At 42.3% G+C, this 17,838-nt stretch overlaps 5 protein-coding genes across 5 annotated transcripts; all 5 read left to right on the top strand.

The window, feature by feature from the left end:
• Nucleotides 1-3,198: 3,198 nt before the first annotated feature.
• On the top strand, nt 3,199-4,699 carry EV420DRAFT_1572149 (uncharacterized protein; the record flags this gene model as incomplete). The annotated part of the gene is made up of 4 exons (XM_060474347.1): nt 3,199-3,208; nt 3,467-3,564; nt 3,658-3,734; nt 4,580-4,699. The coding sequence occupies 4 exons, from the start codon at nt 3,199-3,201 to the stop codon at nt 4,626-4,628; spliced, it is 234 nt and encodes a 77-aa protein (XP_060325580.1). The 3' UTR covers nt 4,629-4,699.
• A 2,211-nt stretch (nt 4,700-6,910) lies between these two features.
• Nucleotides 6,911-9,640, top strand: EV420DRAFT_1572148 (uncharacterized protein; the record flags this gene model as incomplete). The annotated part of the gene is made up of 7 exons (XM_060474346.1): nt 6,911-7,049; nt 7,107-7,186; nt 8,576-8,799; nt 8,857-9,142; nt 9,192-9,292; nt 9,389-9,516; nt 9,547-9,640. Coding segments are annotated over 7 exons (1,017 nt in total), but the record flags the coding sequence as incomplete, so codon positions are not given.
• A 3,558-nt stretch (nt 9,641-13,198) lies between these two features.
• Nucleotides 13,199-14,567, top strand: EV420DRAFT_1484303 (uncharacterized protein; the record flags this gene model as incomplete). Its single annotated transcript, XM_060470057.1, has 10 exons — nt 13,199-13,238; nt 13,479-13,522; nt 13,574-13,639; nt 13,718-13,873; nt 13,995-14,008; nt 14,057-14,123; nt 14,258-14,272; nt 14,301-14,430; nt 14,483-14,511; nt 14,553-14,567. The coding sequence occupies 10 exons, from the start codon at nt 13,199-13,201 to the stop codon at nt 14,565-14,567; spliced, it is 576 nt and encodes a 191-aa protein (XP_060325578.1).
• A 616-nt stretch (nt 14,568-15,183) lies between these two features.
• EV420DRAFT_1648387 (uncharacterized protein) lies at nt 15,184-16,295 on the top strand (the record flags this gene model as incomplete). Its single annotated transcript, XM_060478152.1, has 7 exons — nt 15,184-15,420; nt 15,508-15,676; nt 15,724-15,758; nt 15,818-15,900; nt 15,979-16,020; nt 16,082-16,230; nt 16,279-16,295. The coding sequence occupies 7 exons, from the start codon at nt 15,184-15,186 to the stop codon at nt 16,293-16,295; spliced, it is 732 nt and encodes a 243-aa protein (XP_060325577.1).
• Nucleotides 16,296-16,839: 544 nt separating this feature from the next.
• EV420DRAFT_1245817 (uncharacterized protein) lies at nt 16,840-17,085 on the top strand (the record flags this gene model as incomplete). Its single annotated transcript, XM_060466689.1, has 1 exon — nt 16,840-17,085. A coding segment is annotated over one exon (246 nt), but the record flags the coding sequence as incomplete, so codon positions are not given.
• Between the last annotated feature and the right edge of the window lie 753 nt (nt 17,086-17,838).

Raw genomic sequence — 17,838 nt, 5'->3', positions numbered from 1 at the left:
TCCAACTCAAAAATCACATGTTATGGATGTGGAGAAGCTGGTCACATCAGGGCAAATTGCCCAAATGAAAAGAAGAATTCTGGAAAGTCATGGAAGGGGAAAGGGAAGGGCCAGACCCAGGCACATGTTGCCAAATCAGATTCAGATGAAGAAGATTACACATTTTGCACTACAGACACTGCACTTGTTATGCTTGCAGGGTCATCATGGTTGGGGGACTCAGGAACAACTAAACATATAGTCAAGAACAGATTACATTTTTCTGACTATGTTGAGACCCCAGGACATGAAGTTATTGGTGTAGGAAAGTCAAAAGGCTTGGGAAGAGGAACAGTCAAGATTAAAATGGTTGAAGGGGACAAGACTACTTCAGTTACACTGAAGGACTGTATTCACTGCCCCGAGGCACCATTCAATCTTATTTCACTAGGGCACATCAAGGATGCCGGGTTTAAACTCAAATTCAAGGGATCCCGGATGGATATTACTTCACCATGTGGCAAGACAATTGGCCATGGAGATAAGATATCAAAGCTGTATAGCCTTGACATCATTGTGCCAGAAATAACTCAAGCCCACACGATAAAACCAGCCTGATTGTGGCAGATGTGGCACCAAGTGATGGGCCACTCAAATATGGGATCAGTAAAGAGACTATTTAGAAAGAAGATGGTCAAGGGTATGGATGTGGATGAGTTAGCTGAGCCCCAGAAGGATTCCAAAGCCTGTATAAAGGCCAAGCACCATGTTGAGCCATTTCTGCAAGAAACTCAAAGGCAATACACAAGAATAGGTGAAATGACATTTTCGGACCTATGGGGGCCAGCCCAAACTCAGGGTATCCATGGAGAAAGATATTACATAAGCTTCACAGATGGCAAATCTCAGAGGACAATGTTGTATTTTCTCAAGTCAAAAGAAGGTACAGAGATCAAAAAGAAAATCCAACAGTACCAGAAATACATCAAAGTCCACAAAGGGGAGGACCTGAAGTTTATGAGGATTGATAATGGGAAGGAATACATTAATGAGGCAGTGAAGGAATACCTCCATGGCAATGGCATTCAGTTGGAACTGACTGCTGCATATTCTCCACCCCAAAACGGAATTGCGGAGAGAGTCAATCGGACCCTTGTGGAGCATGTGCATGCCATGCTAGAAGAACATCATTTGCCGAAATTCCTATGGCCTGAGGCAGTGGCATACACCACGTACCTGGAGAACCGATCACCAACTAAGGCCATCAAGAATGATCTAACCCCCAAAGAAGTGTTTTGGGGCATGAAACCAGACATTTCAACACTCCAGGAGTTCGGAGCAAAGTGCTGGGTGTTGCAGCAAGATAACAAAAGATCAAAACTTGACCCGAAATCAAGGGAGTTCATTTTTACAGGTCTCACAGATGAATCCAGGGCCTGGAGATATTATAATTCTCAGACCAGACAGATTCAGACCTTAAGAAATGTTATATTCCTTGAAGACAACACTAAAGAGCCTACAGACAATGATTATATTGTATCCCACCCTTTGTCACTCGAGGGGGAGTCAGGGAACAATGTCGAGCAGACTCCAGGTGGAAATGATGATATTTCAGATGATCCCATGGCTGCTGAAATTGCCGAATCAAAAGGGGAAATGTCCCTTGATGCCCTGGCAACTAAATCAAAGGTACCCATTTGGCATGGGAAGGTGATTGAGCCATGTACCAAATTGGTCCAGATCTCATCAATCAATCAACCAAGTTACCGGTTGCTCCATAATCCAGCTGCAAGAGGCACAAAACTGCTGGAATTGCAGTGTGAAATGTCACAGGAACCTTCAGAAATTGAAAATATAGCAGCAGACTATGCATGTCTGGGGGAGACTGCAGATAACCTCAGTGATGAGCCATTAAGCCTTGAAGAAGCCAAAACAAGGCCAGATTGGCATCATTGGAAGAAAGCAATGGATGAAGAATATAATCTATTGACTTCTCTAGGTACATGGCAGTTAGAGGAATTACCCCATGATAGGTCACTTGTAGATTGCAAGTGGACTTATAGATTAAAAAGGAATGGTGATGGGAAAATCACCAGATACAAGGCCAGACTTGTTGCAAAAGGATTTTTGCAGGTCCCTGGCATCAAATTTGAGACATATGCACCTGTTGTCAGGCTGGACACATTCTGCCTACTTATGGCCATTGCCGCACAAAGAAACTTGATTATACATGGAATGGATGTCATCAGAGCTTACCTAAATGGAAAGCTCAATGAATCTATTTACATGGCTCAACTGCCAGAATATTCTGATGGAAGCGGCAAGGCAGCACACCTCAAATTGACATTATATGGACTCAAGCAATCTGGCTGAGTTTGGAACAAAAAATTAAACGCTACATTTTTGGGACTTGGATACATGAGATTGATCAGTGATCAATGTGTATACATCAGACAAGCAAAATCAGGCCCCATAATCATAGCTGTGCATGTAGACGACATGACATTGCTTGCCCTGGATGATGAAACCATGTCAAACATGAAAGAAGAACTTAAAAAGAAGTTAAATGTTACAGACATGGGGGAGATTATTATGATTTCACCCTTATCTTATCTTATCATTCTCATTGTAATCCTGCTATGCTAATATTCTGACCTTGATCGCATGGAGCCATGCTGGTACTGCATGTTTTATACACCATTACAGACTCTTGTACTATAGTTAGAATGACCCAAACTGTATATAAGTAGCTTGACTGCAGGTTTTAAACCTCAGTCTCGAACTAAAGTTTACTCACCCAATAACTTGACTCGAACTCACTCTCAAATACTAAGCATGTGTGCTCCCTGCAAACAAACCTGCGAGCAACTAATACATGCCTGGCTGAAGTGCGAGTCACATGTAGTTGTTTGTTCTTGTTTGTTCTATCAGTCGCTAACAGAGATTCAACATATATTGGGCATGAAGATAGACAGAGATTGGGAGAAGGGCACTATTACCTTATCCCAGAAGGCATATACTCTCAAGGTACTCGAGAGAATGGGCATGAAAGACTGTAAACTGGTCAAAATGCTTATGGACCTGAATGTATGGCTAGAGAAAATCCCTGAAGGTGATCCCCGAGGTGTTGACACAGCCATCAGACAATATTACCATACTGGTGTCAGATCTCTGATGTATGCAGCAAATGGATCCCAGCCTGATATTGCACATGCTGTCATGGAATTAAGCAAATATGTGCAGAATCTGGCTGCTGAGCATGTCACAGCCCTCAAACGAGTTTTCTGTTACTTGAAGGGAACTCTAGACCTTGGAATAACATATGGAGGGACTACAGATGAACTGATACCTTACTCAGATTCAGACTGGGGAGAAGACAGAACAGATAGAAGATCAACATCTGGTTATGTCTGTACCTATGCAGGGGGAGCTGTTACTTGGAGTTCAAAGAAACAACCCACTGTAGCCCTATCCACTCTGGAAGCAGAGTATATGGCACTTGTGCACACAACTAGAGAAGTAATATGGTTGCGAGCGCTTCTAATTGAATTAGGGTTGCCACCTGATGGTGCAACTACTATTTTGGTTGACAATCAATCAGCGATCAAATTTGCTGAGAACCCAATATTCCATGCATGATCAAAACACATTGATATCCATCATCATTTTGTTCGCGAGCGCATGGCTTCAAATGAAGTCAAAGTTCAGCACTGTGCCTCAGAGGAGAACTTAGCAGATATATTCACTAAAGGACTGTAATGCACTAACTTGGATTGAACAATGGTTGCCTCTAAACTGTCACTCGCGTTCGGTGATTCAGTTGTGAAGAGGGCGTTGCAATCGCTAGGTAAGGTACGATAGTCCTTAGACACGAAACAGGGAGTTTCTGCGTGAAAAGTTAGGAGTGTATAACTTTAGCCGAAGCTGGGGTGTAAGACCACAGCAAGGCTCGTTTAAATACATTGTGGTATTTACTAGTATGTACCACTCCTGTGTCTCGGTGCATGCTGTCCCAATGCAGCGCTGTCTTCTATGTCCTCTGTATCGTATGGTGCTTGGTATAGGAGAAGCCCTCCTGCGAGTAAGAAGGCTAGCATCCATAGGGCGCGGTATTTTGAGGAGCGTACGTGGCGGCTGGTTCATCCTAGGATGTGATCACAGACGACCTAAAGAAGCATGACTGGGTGAAGAAGGATCCGGCCCATAGAGTGTGATCGGTCTATGGGCCATCAAACAGATCATGCTTGTGAGCGGTGGATCCAGGAACCTATCAGGGAAGACTGATGGTTGTGTTGTGGCAATGCCCCAGTGATGTGGTGTGAGCATGATGATGCTAAAAGTGCTCCTGCGAGTAAGAAGGTCAGCGCCCGTATGGTGCTGCCTTCTATGAGGTCTGGTGCCAGAGTCCTAGTGATGTGATCCATGGCATGAGGTGGTGCCGTGTGGGCGATGTGACTGAGTGGGTCATGAATGATGCAGATCAGGTATGAGGAATGATGATGGAAGTCGAATGATGAGTTGCCGACTTGCCACAATAAGATATCATGATAAGATAAGATAAGCAAAAAATAGGGGTGAATTCATGACAAGGACTACCAAGACCATTACATGAATATTTATCTGCAGGTATTCTAGGTACTCGGAATTGAGGGGGAGTGTTGGGATAGCAATCCTGAGTTAGTGCTAGAATGCACTCGAAGCTTCGGCATGACTAAGTGGCATGAACATTTAACCACAAAAGCAGACACATATAGTAACACATAGTAAATTCTAGAAGTAGTACAACTTGTATTTAAGTACGATGCCTCTCCCTCAGGAGGCCAATTAATTCTCTCTCTTACACATTCTCCTCTGTACTTCCAACACAGAGTGATTGAGGCACTGAGAGAGTGTGTGTAAGTGCTCTGGCAGGGTCAATTACAGGATTGGATGCCGACAATAGCACAAGAGTATGGCACAGCAGAGTTCCTGAGCCCACACCCTCAGCCCAAGGAAGTGATAGCCACATGGGGGAGACAAGGTCAGTGTAGGTGCCAACCCCAAAAGGACTTCAAGGATACTGGCAGGGTCAAACACAGCACACTGAGGACAACAAAGTCAAGTATTTAGGAAAAAATCAAGGGAGGCAAGTAAAAGTGGGTGCTGTATTCAAAGTGTCATGAACACCATTTGATGGACACCAGCAGATATGCGAAAGGGAGACCACACATGTTCAGGATAGGGAATATCGTCAAGACACAATGTTCAGTGGTTGGTATTCATGAAATGCAGAAGTGGAGGCATAAGGATGAAAATAGTATTGAGGGAACTTGGACCTGTGAACTGTGACCACACACAATGGTAAGCAATGATCAAACAATTGACAAGAAAAAACATGTATTTTAGAATGTGGCAAAGAATAAGAGTACCATGGGTAAAAAAGGCACACTATGCACCCTGAGGATGATCAATGAAGTTGAAGCACCACATATGATTTGATTACAAAGCAAAGAAAGCAAAAGTGGGACAAAAGGCAAGTGCAAGAGAGGAGAGCTCCAGGAGTGGAGAGGGTGAAGCTGGGTAGGAGGACAACAAAGAGGAAGAAAGCAAAGACAAAAAATGGAGAAACTTAAAGTAGGTATGAAGGAAGTAAGCAGGAGAGGTGCACAGAAAGATAAGGAGGAGAGAGAAAAGTGGATGAGAAGTGAAGCAGAAAACAACAGACAAGGACACGGATGAAAGTGGGGTTCAATAGAAAAATTCCCATGGAAAGCTCAGGTAGGGAAATTGGCAAAGTCCGTTAAGGTTTGATACCTTGAATAGATTTTCCCACAGCCAATTCCACCTGCATAATGACTGAGAATCCTATATACATAGGACTCGGAATTGCATTTGCATTTGCGAGTGTGACATGATCAAGTTCAAAACTTCAACCTTAAGTTTTTGGAGCTTAACCTGATGTTCAAAACAATTTTAGAACTGTCAACTGTGTGTTATGACTGCATCTTGCAACTTGGCATATTCTTGACCCCCTCTGGCAGTGAGGTTCCATGTAGAACTCCACAACCAGACCTCAATTCTGGGTCTGGCTTTGTACCAGAAGTTGACTGGAAGTGAAATTCCAAGGTTTGTAGATTTCTTTTCTATTTTGCTAAAATGTTCTTATCTAGTCATTGACTATTATATATATCCTGAGAGTGTTACTACATTGGAATGGACTTATATTATCCATACAAGCTAGAGTCTTGCTGTGAATGTGCTATCAGGGACAGGGTCAGCTTCTCAGCAATGCCTGGATCTATGCCACAGACCTAACTAGTGTTGCTGCAGCTCAGCTAAAAGCTGCTTAGTCACATAGCTGAGCTGGATTAAGCCAAGTCTGAGCCTTTGATTGGCTCAGGCTAATTCTGAGCTCAAGCCCCATTTGGAGTCGGCTTGAGTTCAGCTTGAGCCAACTTTTGTTCTTGACTTCCTCCCTTGCTTACCATTTTTCCCTCAACATCCCTACAATGTAGAAACAAATTACCACCAATTTCCAACCTTGAAGCATGCTTTTGTGACCATCAACATGCTTTCTTCATCTCTGCTGTGGCAAATCCTAGCCAAAGGCTCAAGCAAGGCCTCAAGGCAGTTTCAGGGTGAAAGATGGTAGAACGAGCAAATATTACGAGGAGGGTGCATTATTCAACTCTTTATTTGGTCTAACTCTGCTCATTGAAGCCCTCATAGGTACCAATAGTTGCTTGGTGTCGTTGTAATTTACAAATGTTCTGTATACTGGTTAACGGAATATACACCTTCTATTTGCCACCCTGTGTCGCACAAATTCCTTAAATACCTCTCTCAGCAAGTGTAGCATGTCCCATTGACCTACCCATCTCCTTTTCTCCCTTTCTATCTACTTGTCTATTTAATGGCACCACCTGGATGACCTTGCAGATGACCTCACAGAAAAGGACACAGCACAGATGCTGAACCTACAGTGGTCCCTGATGATGTGGGTGCTGATCCTGAGGCTCCTGGGCCAACTGAGACTATCACTGTACACCCAGGAGGCGCATTGAATGCGCAGTTTTTTATACCAGGCTTAGGTATGTATTTCTATCTTCAACAGCTGCCATATGTACTTATATCTGTACATTAATTAGAACACCATATTCCAGCTCCAGCCAGCCAGCCTCCAACATCACATGGTACACCTCCAACACCTCTGCCACCTGTAACACCTGTGCCCCAGCAATCCACTCACTGATGTAGGCATCAGCCTGATCCTGATGATGACAACCCATTTACATCCACCCCTGAATGTAATTCCAGACATGCTCAATCTCTGCATTGATGAGCCTCTAGGCTCTGTGCACTCAGAATTTGCAGATTTATCAGGCTTTTCTACATCAGAGCACAGCCATTGATCTTCAGGCACTTTGATTGCAGATCCTGATTGATCAAATCCCATCATTGATCCTAGCATATAGCCACCCCACCCCAAAATAACCCAGTCTTGATGATGAGTTAGAGAATTATTTAATTCGCAACAGTCAGCAGTGGTTTAGAACTTACTAAGACTGTTTAATTCGCTAAGCAAACCCTAGTGGATTGCTTGGTAAACTTGTTACAAAGCTTGCTTACTTGCAGTGCAATGCACAGTAATGCACAGTCCTTGTAGCCTGCAGATTTGATTGTACTTGACTCAGCATTGGTAAGGAAGGGTTAATCATGTCTTATTACTCAGTAATTAGTTTGCTTGTGTTATAAATCAACACAGCAAGGAATACTGTAGCTTACAAACCTTTAATTCAGAAACTAGTATAAAAATTAGCTAGCTAATTAGTTTAAAAAAGAGGATGAAAACAGAATAGGGGAGACCCCAGATTATTCTCTATGCTTACCTTCAATCCCTAACACCTACACCATACAACATACACCCTTGAAGTAGCGCAATAAAGACATTTTTGCTGCTAGAACTTCATCTCGAACCTTTATTTCTCTAAGCAACGGTGAACCTTTAACGGTTACTTGTGCTTACAACCCATCCCTCTCTTCTATGCAAAGTAATTAGGAGTCCCACCACTAGGAAACTCTTTTATTGCTTTGCTTCGCAAACAAATTCGCTTGCTTCTGCAGCTAGGAGACAGCATTTTCATCCCTCCCATCAATGCCTTCTCTTTCTCGCAGCCAGAGAAAGTCTCGTCGAGTATCAGACCGATCCTCATCACTTCAATTCAACCTTACTGTGCGAGTTTAATAATTTGCTACAGCCTCTGAGTTCACAGCTAGAACTTGGACAGTCTCTTTAGAGCTCTTATTTGTTGCACTCACAGCTAGAGTTGCAACAGGAACAAGGTATAGTCCTTGTACGTTCACTGATTCATTTTAGGGCCTCTTCTAGGATCCCTTTCCCAATTACTTCCCTTCCTGCGAATTTTATAGTTTGCTACCACCCTCTATGCTACCAGTAGAGAAATTTCATTATCTTTCTGAACTTAGGAGGCTTTAGTCACCACACGGAGGTGCCCCAACTAGACTCGCTAGAACCATCCTTCAGATTCCATGTCTGTTAGCACATACCGCACCTAGGTTTTGTGTTTCTGCCCACAGGAGTCTATAGGTTCATCAGCATAATGTGCAGTTCTCTGGTGGCAAAACTTTCAACATCAGAGACTTGTCTGAGCCATCAACCCCAGCCACACCTATGCCTGTTTTGTGGCCAGTAGCTGCAACTCCAAAGAGCAACCGAAGGTGCCAACATGCTAAGCATACAACAGCTGAGATGCCTAATATACCTGACCTTTGCCCCTTCTACGAAGTGCGTGAAGATCAAGTACACTGCATCTTTTGCTGGTGAGTATTGTTCTTTCTATGTGCAAAGGGCTACCAACTCTATGCTGGTATACTTAGTGCACAGAAGAAGTCAACGTCATTCAGCTGCTCAACAATGTCCACAAGCAATTGGTGGCACCACCTCCTTACAAAGCACCTGGGACTCTGGGTAGAGGTGTGTGACAGACTTAAGGTAAAGATTACAGCGGACAAAGCTGAAGGTCCTGTTGCCACATACCAGGAGTCAAAGGGACAGGACCCGAAACAGAATTCAAGCTTGCCTAGTGGGTTTGACAGGGTGCCAGGCTTCTCTTTAGAAGCATTCATTGATGCATTGGTTGCTTTTATTGTTAGCAATGACCAGGTAGGCTTTCTTTGCATTAATCAGATTGCAGCATTAATGATGATCATAGTCTTTCAATGTTGTTGAGTCTCCAGAGCTCCACCAGATATTCTTGATGCTTTGCGAGGAGCTTACTGATGATGATATTCCCCACCGAACACAGATTTGGAAGTGAATTATGGAAATATGGGAGGATCATTTAAAGCAGCTTTCCAAGGAAATGCAGGTGTGTACAATATTGAAGGTTTCGGAAGCCTCTTAGCTCAGATATGTGCAGGATGCTTTAGGTAAAATCTCCTTCACATGTGACATGTGGTCAAATGCCAACCTTGTGCCCTTCATGGCTGTCACAGCACATTGGATTGAAACCAAGGAGGTCCATCCTCCAAATGGCAGTGATCCATATTTGACCCTTTCTCTGTGAGCTGATTTGATTGGTTTCCATCATGTACCTGGCCATCATGATGGAGAACATCTGGCATGAGCATTCCTTTTCATTGTTGATTGACTTCGAATTGTGTCTAAAGTATGTTCTCCAGTGTACAATGATTATTATTCGGTGTTTATATTGTTTGCAGATGGGTTGGATCAGCCTGGATAATGCATCAAACAATGATACAATGATGGCTTTCCTGGAGATACTAATGCAATGTGGAATTGAATTTGATGCAATCAAATGGCATATCCAGTATAACAATCATTCCAGTACTTGCTGCCTTTCTAACTGTTGTTAGCTGCTTCACCCACATCGTCAACCTGGCTTGCAAGGCTGTTTTGACAGCTATCACAAATATTGACTATGCCCATGATGATACCGAGTTTGTTCTGCAACCAGGACGACCAACAAATTTTATGGCCACATGCAGATGTGATCCGATTGCTACTGCTCGTTCCATTGTATGGCTCATGAGTCTTAGATAGACCCATTATAATCTTGGACTGTCTGATGTTTGCTTTTCAGGTTTGTGGCTCATCTATAAGGCATCAAATTTTCTCAGAGATACTTGAATCTCTGCACATTGATAATCTTCAATTACTGCAAGATGTTGTTACATGCTGGTCATCGACTTTGCTCATGATTGAACATGTTCTATATCTGCATCCAGTTAGTTCTCTCCTTACATCATGTTTGTATTGCTCTCATCATTGATTAAAGGCAATTGATAGCTTCCTTAGCTCTCGAGACTTTCCTGAATTTCATAAGTATCAACTGAGTAGTGCAGAGTGGGGTGCTCTTTCTGATTTCAAAGATATACTTGCTGTGCACTTATTTTCATTCAGGAACTTCCCAGCTGACATTGCTTCCCAGGTTCCGCATGCATTTCAGCAAATTCTCTCATGTGAAAAGACGCCATGCATTTCTGACACCATCTCGGCATTTGAAGCAATGCAATTAACATGGGAGGAACTACAGAAGGAAATGCCCCATGCTGCCAATGTTATTGCAAAGGGCCTTGATAAACTTGCTGAGTATTGTAATCGAGTTGGCAATGTTCCGATCTCTTCCTTGGTGATACGTATGTCATTCTCTAGCTTTCAATTCTTTACTCACATCTTAGTAGTTATCCATCCTGCATACAAGCTTCAGTGGTTCCAGAAAAACTTTCCAGAGAAAGTTCTTGAAGTCAAGGATCTATTCATAAATACAGTGCGAGCTTTATGTCATCTATCATTGATCCTTCCTAACTTATTTTGATAGCTTCGGAAATACCACAATATGCCAAATCTTCACACACCAGTGCCACTGACAACCTCAGATTCAGGAAACCTGCTTATTCGTGCTAGAAATATCTTACGTTTGGACAGGCATGCTAATGCTACCAGTCCAGAACTGCAGCACAGCCTTGATGTTGAGGTTGAAAGATATCTCTCGGATCTGATCAGAAGTGATGTATCAATTCTGATGTTCTGGCAGGTAAGCATGCAATGATTTAGCTACTTAGTCTTTAGTATTGATGTGTTATATCAGGAAAATCAGAAGTGTTACCCAACAATCTTTTCATTTGCACTAGATGTTCTGCCTATACAAGGCACTGCTGTGCCCTCTGAGTGGGTATTCTCCAGTGGGAAAGAGACTGATACTCTGTGGCAGAATCGGCTAGGTGCTGATTCAATGGAAGCACTACAGATGTTGAAATTCTCAGTAAGAAAAGGGCAGGGCTTGAATTTTATGGAGGGAACAGATGAAATGTCAGAGATTCGTGAGCTGGAGTTATTAATTGAGCAGCAGACATCAATTCCGGAGGATATGCAGGCATTTGTCAAAGGCCTTGTCTTAGAAAAGGGCAATGACACATTTTAATTTATCAATTGCCTTATTTATACATTAGTCTGAACTCAAGCCAGCTAAAGCCGAAGTCTAGCCTGAGTTCAGGTAATAATTTTGGCTATAGCTGACTCAGCTAAGAGCAATTACCAAAGTCAGAATAAGTCTAGCTGAGCCAAGTTTAGCCGAGTCGCAGCAACACTAGACCTAACATGGATCTTCTCATACATAAAAAGTACTTGCAAACAGCTTGTTACAGTACAGCAACAAGTACTAGTAAATGCAGGTACACCTATTAGGATGTATGAAAGTACTTCAAGTGGAAAAACCACTAGGTGCTTGTTTTAGCAGACCTCTTGTAGTACCTGCATTTTTAGATGAGTCAGAGCTTGTGTTGTGAATGAGAGTAAATCTGCAAAGTAGATGTTAGTATATCTGTAGATAGAGTAAATTGTTACCTTTGCTGATGTATGAGTAAGAGTAGAGAATGAGAATAGAAGAAAAGTTCAATCAATTACCATGTAAGGATTCGCTTGAGTCTTTGAGTCTGATTAACCTATCAAGGTTCAGCAATCCCTTAAGTTCACCTGTAGTAAAGCGTAAAGGGGTTGTAAATTCAAAGTAAGTGAACTAATACAATACCATTCATATATATATACTAGTCATAGAAGGGAAAAGAATATTCTACTGTGTTCTAGCGAAAGAGAATGAGCAAAGGTGACTCAAAAAGGGGAATCATGGCGAAAGAAGATATTGTAGTCAAAGGTATGTAGGTAATACCATAACAGCTTGCACAAATATTCTTGCTCATTCTCCCCATATTCTTCAGGATGCTCACTCATTTTATCAGTGATACAGTCATAGATTCTAGTACATTCTACATATTCTGGTAGTATAAAAGCCTTGTAGTTAGTAGAGTATTGCTAGCATGATACATTGTGTTGTTGCAGTTATTGGGATGTGAAAGGCATCTTTGAAGGATTGTCTTGAGGAAATTCAGGTGCTTGAGCCAAGATTTGGTATGTAATGTGTAAAACACATTTCTTTATCATTGATATAAGACCATGGCAGGTGAAGAGGCAAGTGACACAAGTTCAACTCGAGCTGAATGCAAATGTGACAGGCATGTCACACACTTGTGAGCATTTGCGTTAGTAGTCGAACACTTGCGAGGAACTGGAGAATGCTTGCATTGGCATGTGAATGCATGCGTTAACTTGATCTATGCATGTGTTCTTATGATTTGACTTGCATTAGGACTTGCACTGGTTTTTGTATGAAAAATTTGTGCAGAAATTCCATGCGACAGCCTACAGGAACCTTGTGGATAGGTAATTGAATGTATATTGGGTCTCTAACAATTCATATCACACTATTATCTACCTGTAACAGCTCCCAGATCACTTCAAGAGCTGATAAAACCTTTCAAACAGTTAAGTGCCTAAAGCTTGCTCGCATCCATATATAATAGCATGCAAGTATGATGACATAAATGCATTGATACAACTGCAACTGAACGCATTGGAAATGCAAATGAATGCAAGCTTGCAAATGTCACTCGCAAAATTCTCCTGGCCCACCTGGGAATCATGTTGTTGGGATTTGACAATCTGGCATCATGCCGAAGATGCTTATTAAGGTAGAAGTCTTAGGAAAAGCATGGAAAGTTCTAGTAAAAGTACATTTAGTATAAAAGTAGGTACTTTAGGGTAGATCCTCATGCGTTTGCAGAGCTCAGCCAAGCGCAATACTATTGGCTTGCTACTGCACATGTGATACTGGGAACAAACCGATACCCCATTTTCCAACACATGTCTTGGTGGTTACTATGGAGCATCATAAATTCTACTAGTGCGTATTGCCACAACGGCATAATGTAATGTCCAGAACTGGTATTCACTGTGTGGATATTGCCATGGATTGCTACCATTGATGCCTTGTTTTGCATTGCCACTGCCTGATCTCCATGTACTTTGTTGCTTTGATTGCCATCTTCTGTCTGGCTTGTTCTTCTTTCACCCTCATTATCTTCCACATCTAGTGAAATGCGACCTCTCCACCTTGCATGGATGCTAGTGGTGCCTTTTATAGTCTCAGTTGCTGCACAGGACCTCATGCTCTTTACATCCTGGAAAGTGAATTACGCTTCTCTGGTTGACAAGAGAAAATGCTAATACAAAAACTAGAACCCTAACATCATGTTGTCTAAGGATGGCCGCATTAGCATTCCAAGTGCTGCTCTTGAAAAGGTGGTTAGCATGCTCCAACCTAATGGGAAATTCGGTGGTGCATTCATTCACCCCATATCCAGCATTGAAATTTTTATTTAGGTATCCTTAGATTCCACACACGCAACATCTAGCAGGCTTTACACACAGATAGCTGAATTTGATACACTGACAAACCAAACCAAGTACAAGGAAACATTAAAACAAGGTTTTATGCTGGCAAAGTTGGATAATTCTGAATTTTTGAACACGATGTCAGTATGTTCTCAGTATACTAAGCTATGGATCGCTGCTGACCAACACTTGATTTAGCATTAGTTCCGTTTCCTATAAACACTTTCTGAATCACTGACAACACCATCATTGATATGGATGATAGCTAAACTATGGGCTGTGAGTTATTTTATGTGATGATACTCTTCTGTTCTTCATCTTCCATAGGAATTATGGATATGCTGCAGCTTGGGATTACATCACTTATCAAGACCCAGACTTCCTCAATTTTTCTGTGACTTCATGGACTTCTGTGTTGTGATATTCTGGTGACACAGCATGTCTCAGCATGCTTAGTAAGAGAGAATCTGGAGGAAATGGGGAGAAAGTACTAGATTTAGGTGTAAATAGTATAAATACAAGGCATAGGCAAGGAAACTCCTTGTGAGTTTGTCTACCTAGTGACTAACAGCCTAACAGCTGGAGTGCAACTGCATTCAAATCACAATATTCTGCAAGGCATTACATGATATCTAAGGAACAAGCTGCATCAGGAACCACAGATGTTAAGCAATTCAATCTCAGTACCTCATGTCCAGGCAGTGAGTGTTCTCAATGGCTACAGCTGATATGTTTACTGATCCTGCTTGACAGCAACTTCTTTAGTGGGTGGCACCTATTGGGTGAGTCATGATCTACATCAATGTTTAATTGATTCATTAAGAAACTAGAGCACTGATTCCAACAAGCCAAAACTCGCTAGTCTAGCCTCTGGGTTCGTTTTCTTTTCCTTACCTTCGCTTCATAATTAACACTATGACACCACAAAAAGCAAGGAAAGTTTACCTACCTTTATATACATTTGCTTTGTATATATCCCAATATAAATATTAAGTGGAGTGGTATACCTTAATAAACAAGGTGTAGGGTTACTGTGGGTTATTATGTATTTCAAGGGTCCTCAGTCGGGATTACAAGGCATTTTAACTACAGCATATCTTGAGTAAGATTTGTTTAGAATCATAATGAATTGACAACTAGTTTACAATTCAGCAAAGCCCAAATCTAGTTCCAGACCCATCTCATTGTCATCATCATCACAAACATCATCCAGTTCTGCCTCAGCAGTGGTAATTTTAAGCTAAAACATTCCTGCTATAAAGTGCTGCCCCATGAAAATGTGCTACAGTGCATGTCAACAGCAGCAACAATGAGCGTACAAGGCAAGCACCAGGTGCAAGCAGGAGAGTTATGCTGTGACAGACTGGCCTGTCACAGTGACAGCTATGACTGACATGACTGATGTGTCACAAAGTCACATTCAACAATCTACCTTCCCTTCTCCCAACTCCACCATGCCTGCAATTCTTGCATCCTCTTGCTCTAAGACCTCCAGCTCCAGCAAGGTCTCAAAGCCATCCAGTAAGGTCTCAAAACCTCCTAGCAATGTCATCAAGCCTCCCAGCAACACTGTCAAGCCATCCAGCAAGGTTGTCCCATTGGGCAAGACATCACAGAAAAAGTCAGCTCAGATCAATGGGCCTGTTCAGCATGCACCAACATCACAAGCCAAGCTGAGTGTGACAGTGCCTGTTTGATAAGTATTGGCACCAAAGGATACAAACAAATCATCACTCCAACAATGATTTCTGACATCTCAAACATCCAATGGTATCAAGATCGAAGACCTGGAGGATCATGTAGATGATGCATCTGGGAATGAAGGACAGAATTTTGAGGAAGGTGAGGAGAGCACTAATGAGCTAGGATTTGGTAGCCTCGAGGACGACATCCTAGATGAGGGCAAGAGTGAGGCTGAAGGAGAGAGTGATGGTGAGAGAGAGGATGGTGAAGTTGGACAGAAACAGCACAACTTGAACACTCAACCAGGTCAGAGGAAGAAGAGATACCACCATGGATACTCAAAGAGGTCCATCTATTTCTGAGATATATGTGCATATATCCCGCTGATTTTCACCTCACAGACAGAATTGGGTCCTTAACATGTGCCATATGATTGGCAAGGTTATTCCTCATGTCGTATCACTCTTTACCCCAGTAGATGTCATTATGTGGGCCAGTGCTAAGCTCCAATAAGGCTCTTGCATGTGTACTCATCTTTTCTCTGCTGATTTTCAGCTACTGATTAGTCTTAGTCTTAATGTCAAAATCAAGGACCTCCCATACAAGAGGTGTGTTCTATAAGCTTTCATATGAAGTCATGACTCTTTTACTCACACAGTTTTGTCTCAGTATAAAGGAATCTCGAGGCACCAACATGAACAAGATTCACTATGACATTCTAACACTCTGCCTCAAAGACCCAGTCAATGGTGTTATCACACCTCCAAAATCAGTGCATAAATGCCAACTAGGTTCTCGATGCTCTCACTTAGACTTTTGTATGCTGTTCTCACTCACTGCTATACTCCCTTTCTGATGTCTTCAAGTTTATTTTGCTGCATAACTCCCACTTTCGATCACCTATTTTTCCTGATGATACTGTTATTGCTCATTGTACTTCTATTGCTTCACGTTACTGTATCAAATCATGTCTCCCTACTGTAGTTCATAATGTATTTGCTTGGCCTGTCTATGACCATGATTGAATTGAGAGTACCAAAGAACTCTTCTTGACAAGTGTTCATAAGAGAAGACCATCTGTTGCAATACATTTGTAAACTGCTTGAATGTTGATCAATGGATATTACCTCAAGACCACTGCAGGTCAGGCTATAAGGCTACGTCATTGTTTATTGGGTTTATTAGTGATAATATTCTGGCATATATAACAATTACAAAAAATCAAAGTTACATGGGATAGCTGTATAACTGAAGTCATCGTTGGCTGTGTTTATAATAGTATCCCTCGATTATTTGCCTTTCCGAAGAGTATTCCTGGTATATATGTGTTAGTATATAATACATTTTTTCTGTGGTGGAAATCAGCTCCTTTCTTGTGCAAGCTTCATAACCTTCCTGGATTCGTGCTCGCCTGATTGCTATAAAGTGTTTCGGCTCTGTTGGCAGAAGCAACATCCCATCAGACATATCTCAATGCTACCATCGAGTCAGCCAATTTCATGCAGTCGCATCTTCTCAATCCGTCCAACATTGTAGTTGATTCTATATCATCAAAATTAAATGATTCTTGCTCTGTTGACCCGATGCTGGTTTCGTACAATTCTGGAATCTTCATTGAAGGACTGGTTGCCCTAGTGGATATTACTCATAACACTTCAACTGAATCCTTGTATGTTCTAATAGATTCTGACTGTCGACATAATTGAATCATGACTTGTGCTAAGTTACGCAGCACCATCGCTACAATCGCTAGATGGCAAGGAGAGGGCGGAGTCATAACTAGTACGTGTTTTGTCTGCAACTTCATCTCTGGACCTCATGGAATACCCTGGACAGGACCACCGAGTACATCGTTCTCCAGTGATAACCAAACTGTAGCAATAAGCTCGTTGCTCAGTGCAATACAGCTTGCAGAAGATCAGGCATCGTTGACATCAAGTGATGTTCCCACTTCAAGTGCTACCGCTAGCTCAAGTACGAGCACATCCCCGCTCCCGATAAAGAAGAGCCTGGCTGGAGCGATAGCCGGCAGCATCGTCGGTGGACTTGCAGTTCTTGCAGCAGTAACTGTGGGTATTTTACTATTGCGTAGACGGCGTCATCGAAGCAACAAAAAGAGCCATTCTGTTGTGGACAACTCTTCGCCACGAATGCTCACACCATTCACAGCTACATCTATTCCAGTTTCTTCTGGGATATCATGAGAGTCTCGTATGAACCAGAAGAAACATGCTAGATATACTGTGGGTGCGAGCAGAGCAGAGTCTTCTTCATCTTCATTGCTGGTGGAAAGAGACGTGACGCAGAGAAGGATGGACGTACAGACCGAGTCGACCACTCCAGTTCGTCCACCAAATCCACTGCAGGCAGAGAGTAGGGAGCATATGCTGACGGAGGAACTGGTGAGGCTGCTCAATGAACGACTG

Source organism: Desarmillaria tabescens (genome assembly GCF_030435595.1).
Source record: "Desarmillaria tabescens strain CCBAS 213 chromosome Unknown EV420scaffold_49, whole genome shotgun sequence".
Taxonomy (NCBI): domain Eukaryota; kingdom Fungi; phylum Basidiomycota; class Agaricomycetes; order Agaricales; family Physalacriaceae; genus Desarmillaria; species Desarmillaria tabescens.
Note: the sequence above shows the minus strand (reverse complement) of the source record. Positions and strands in the feature narration are given on the sequence as shown.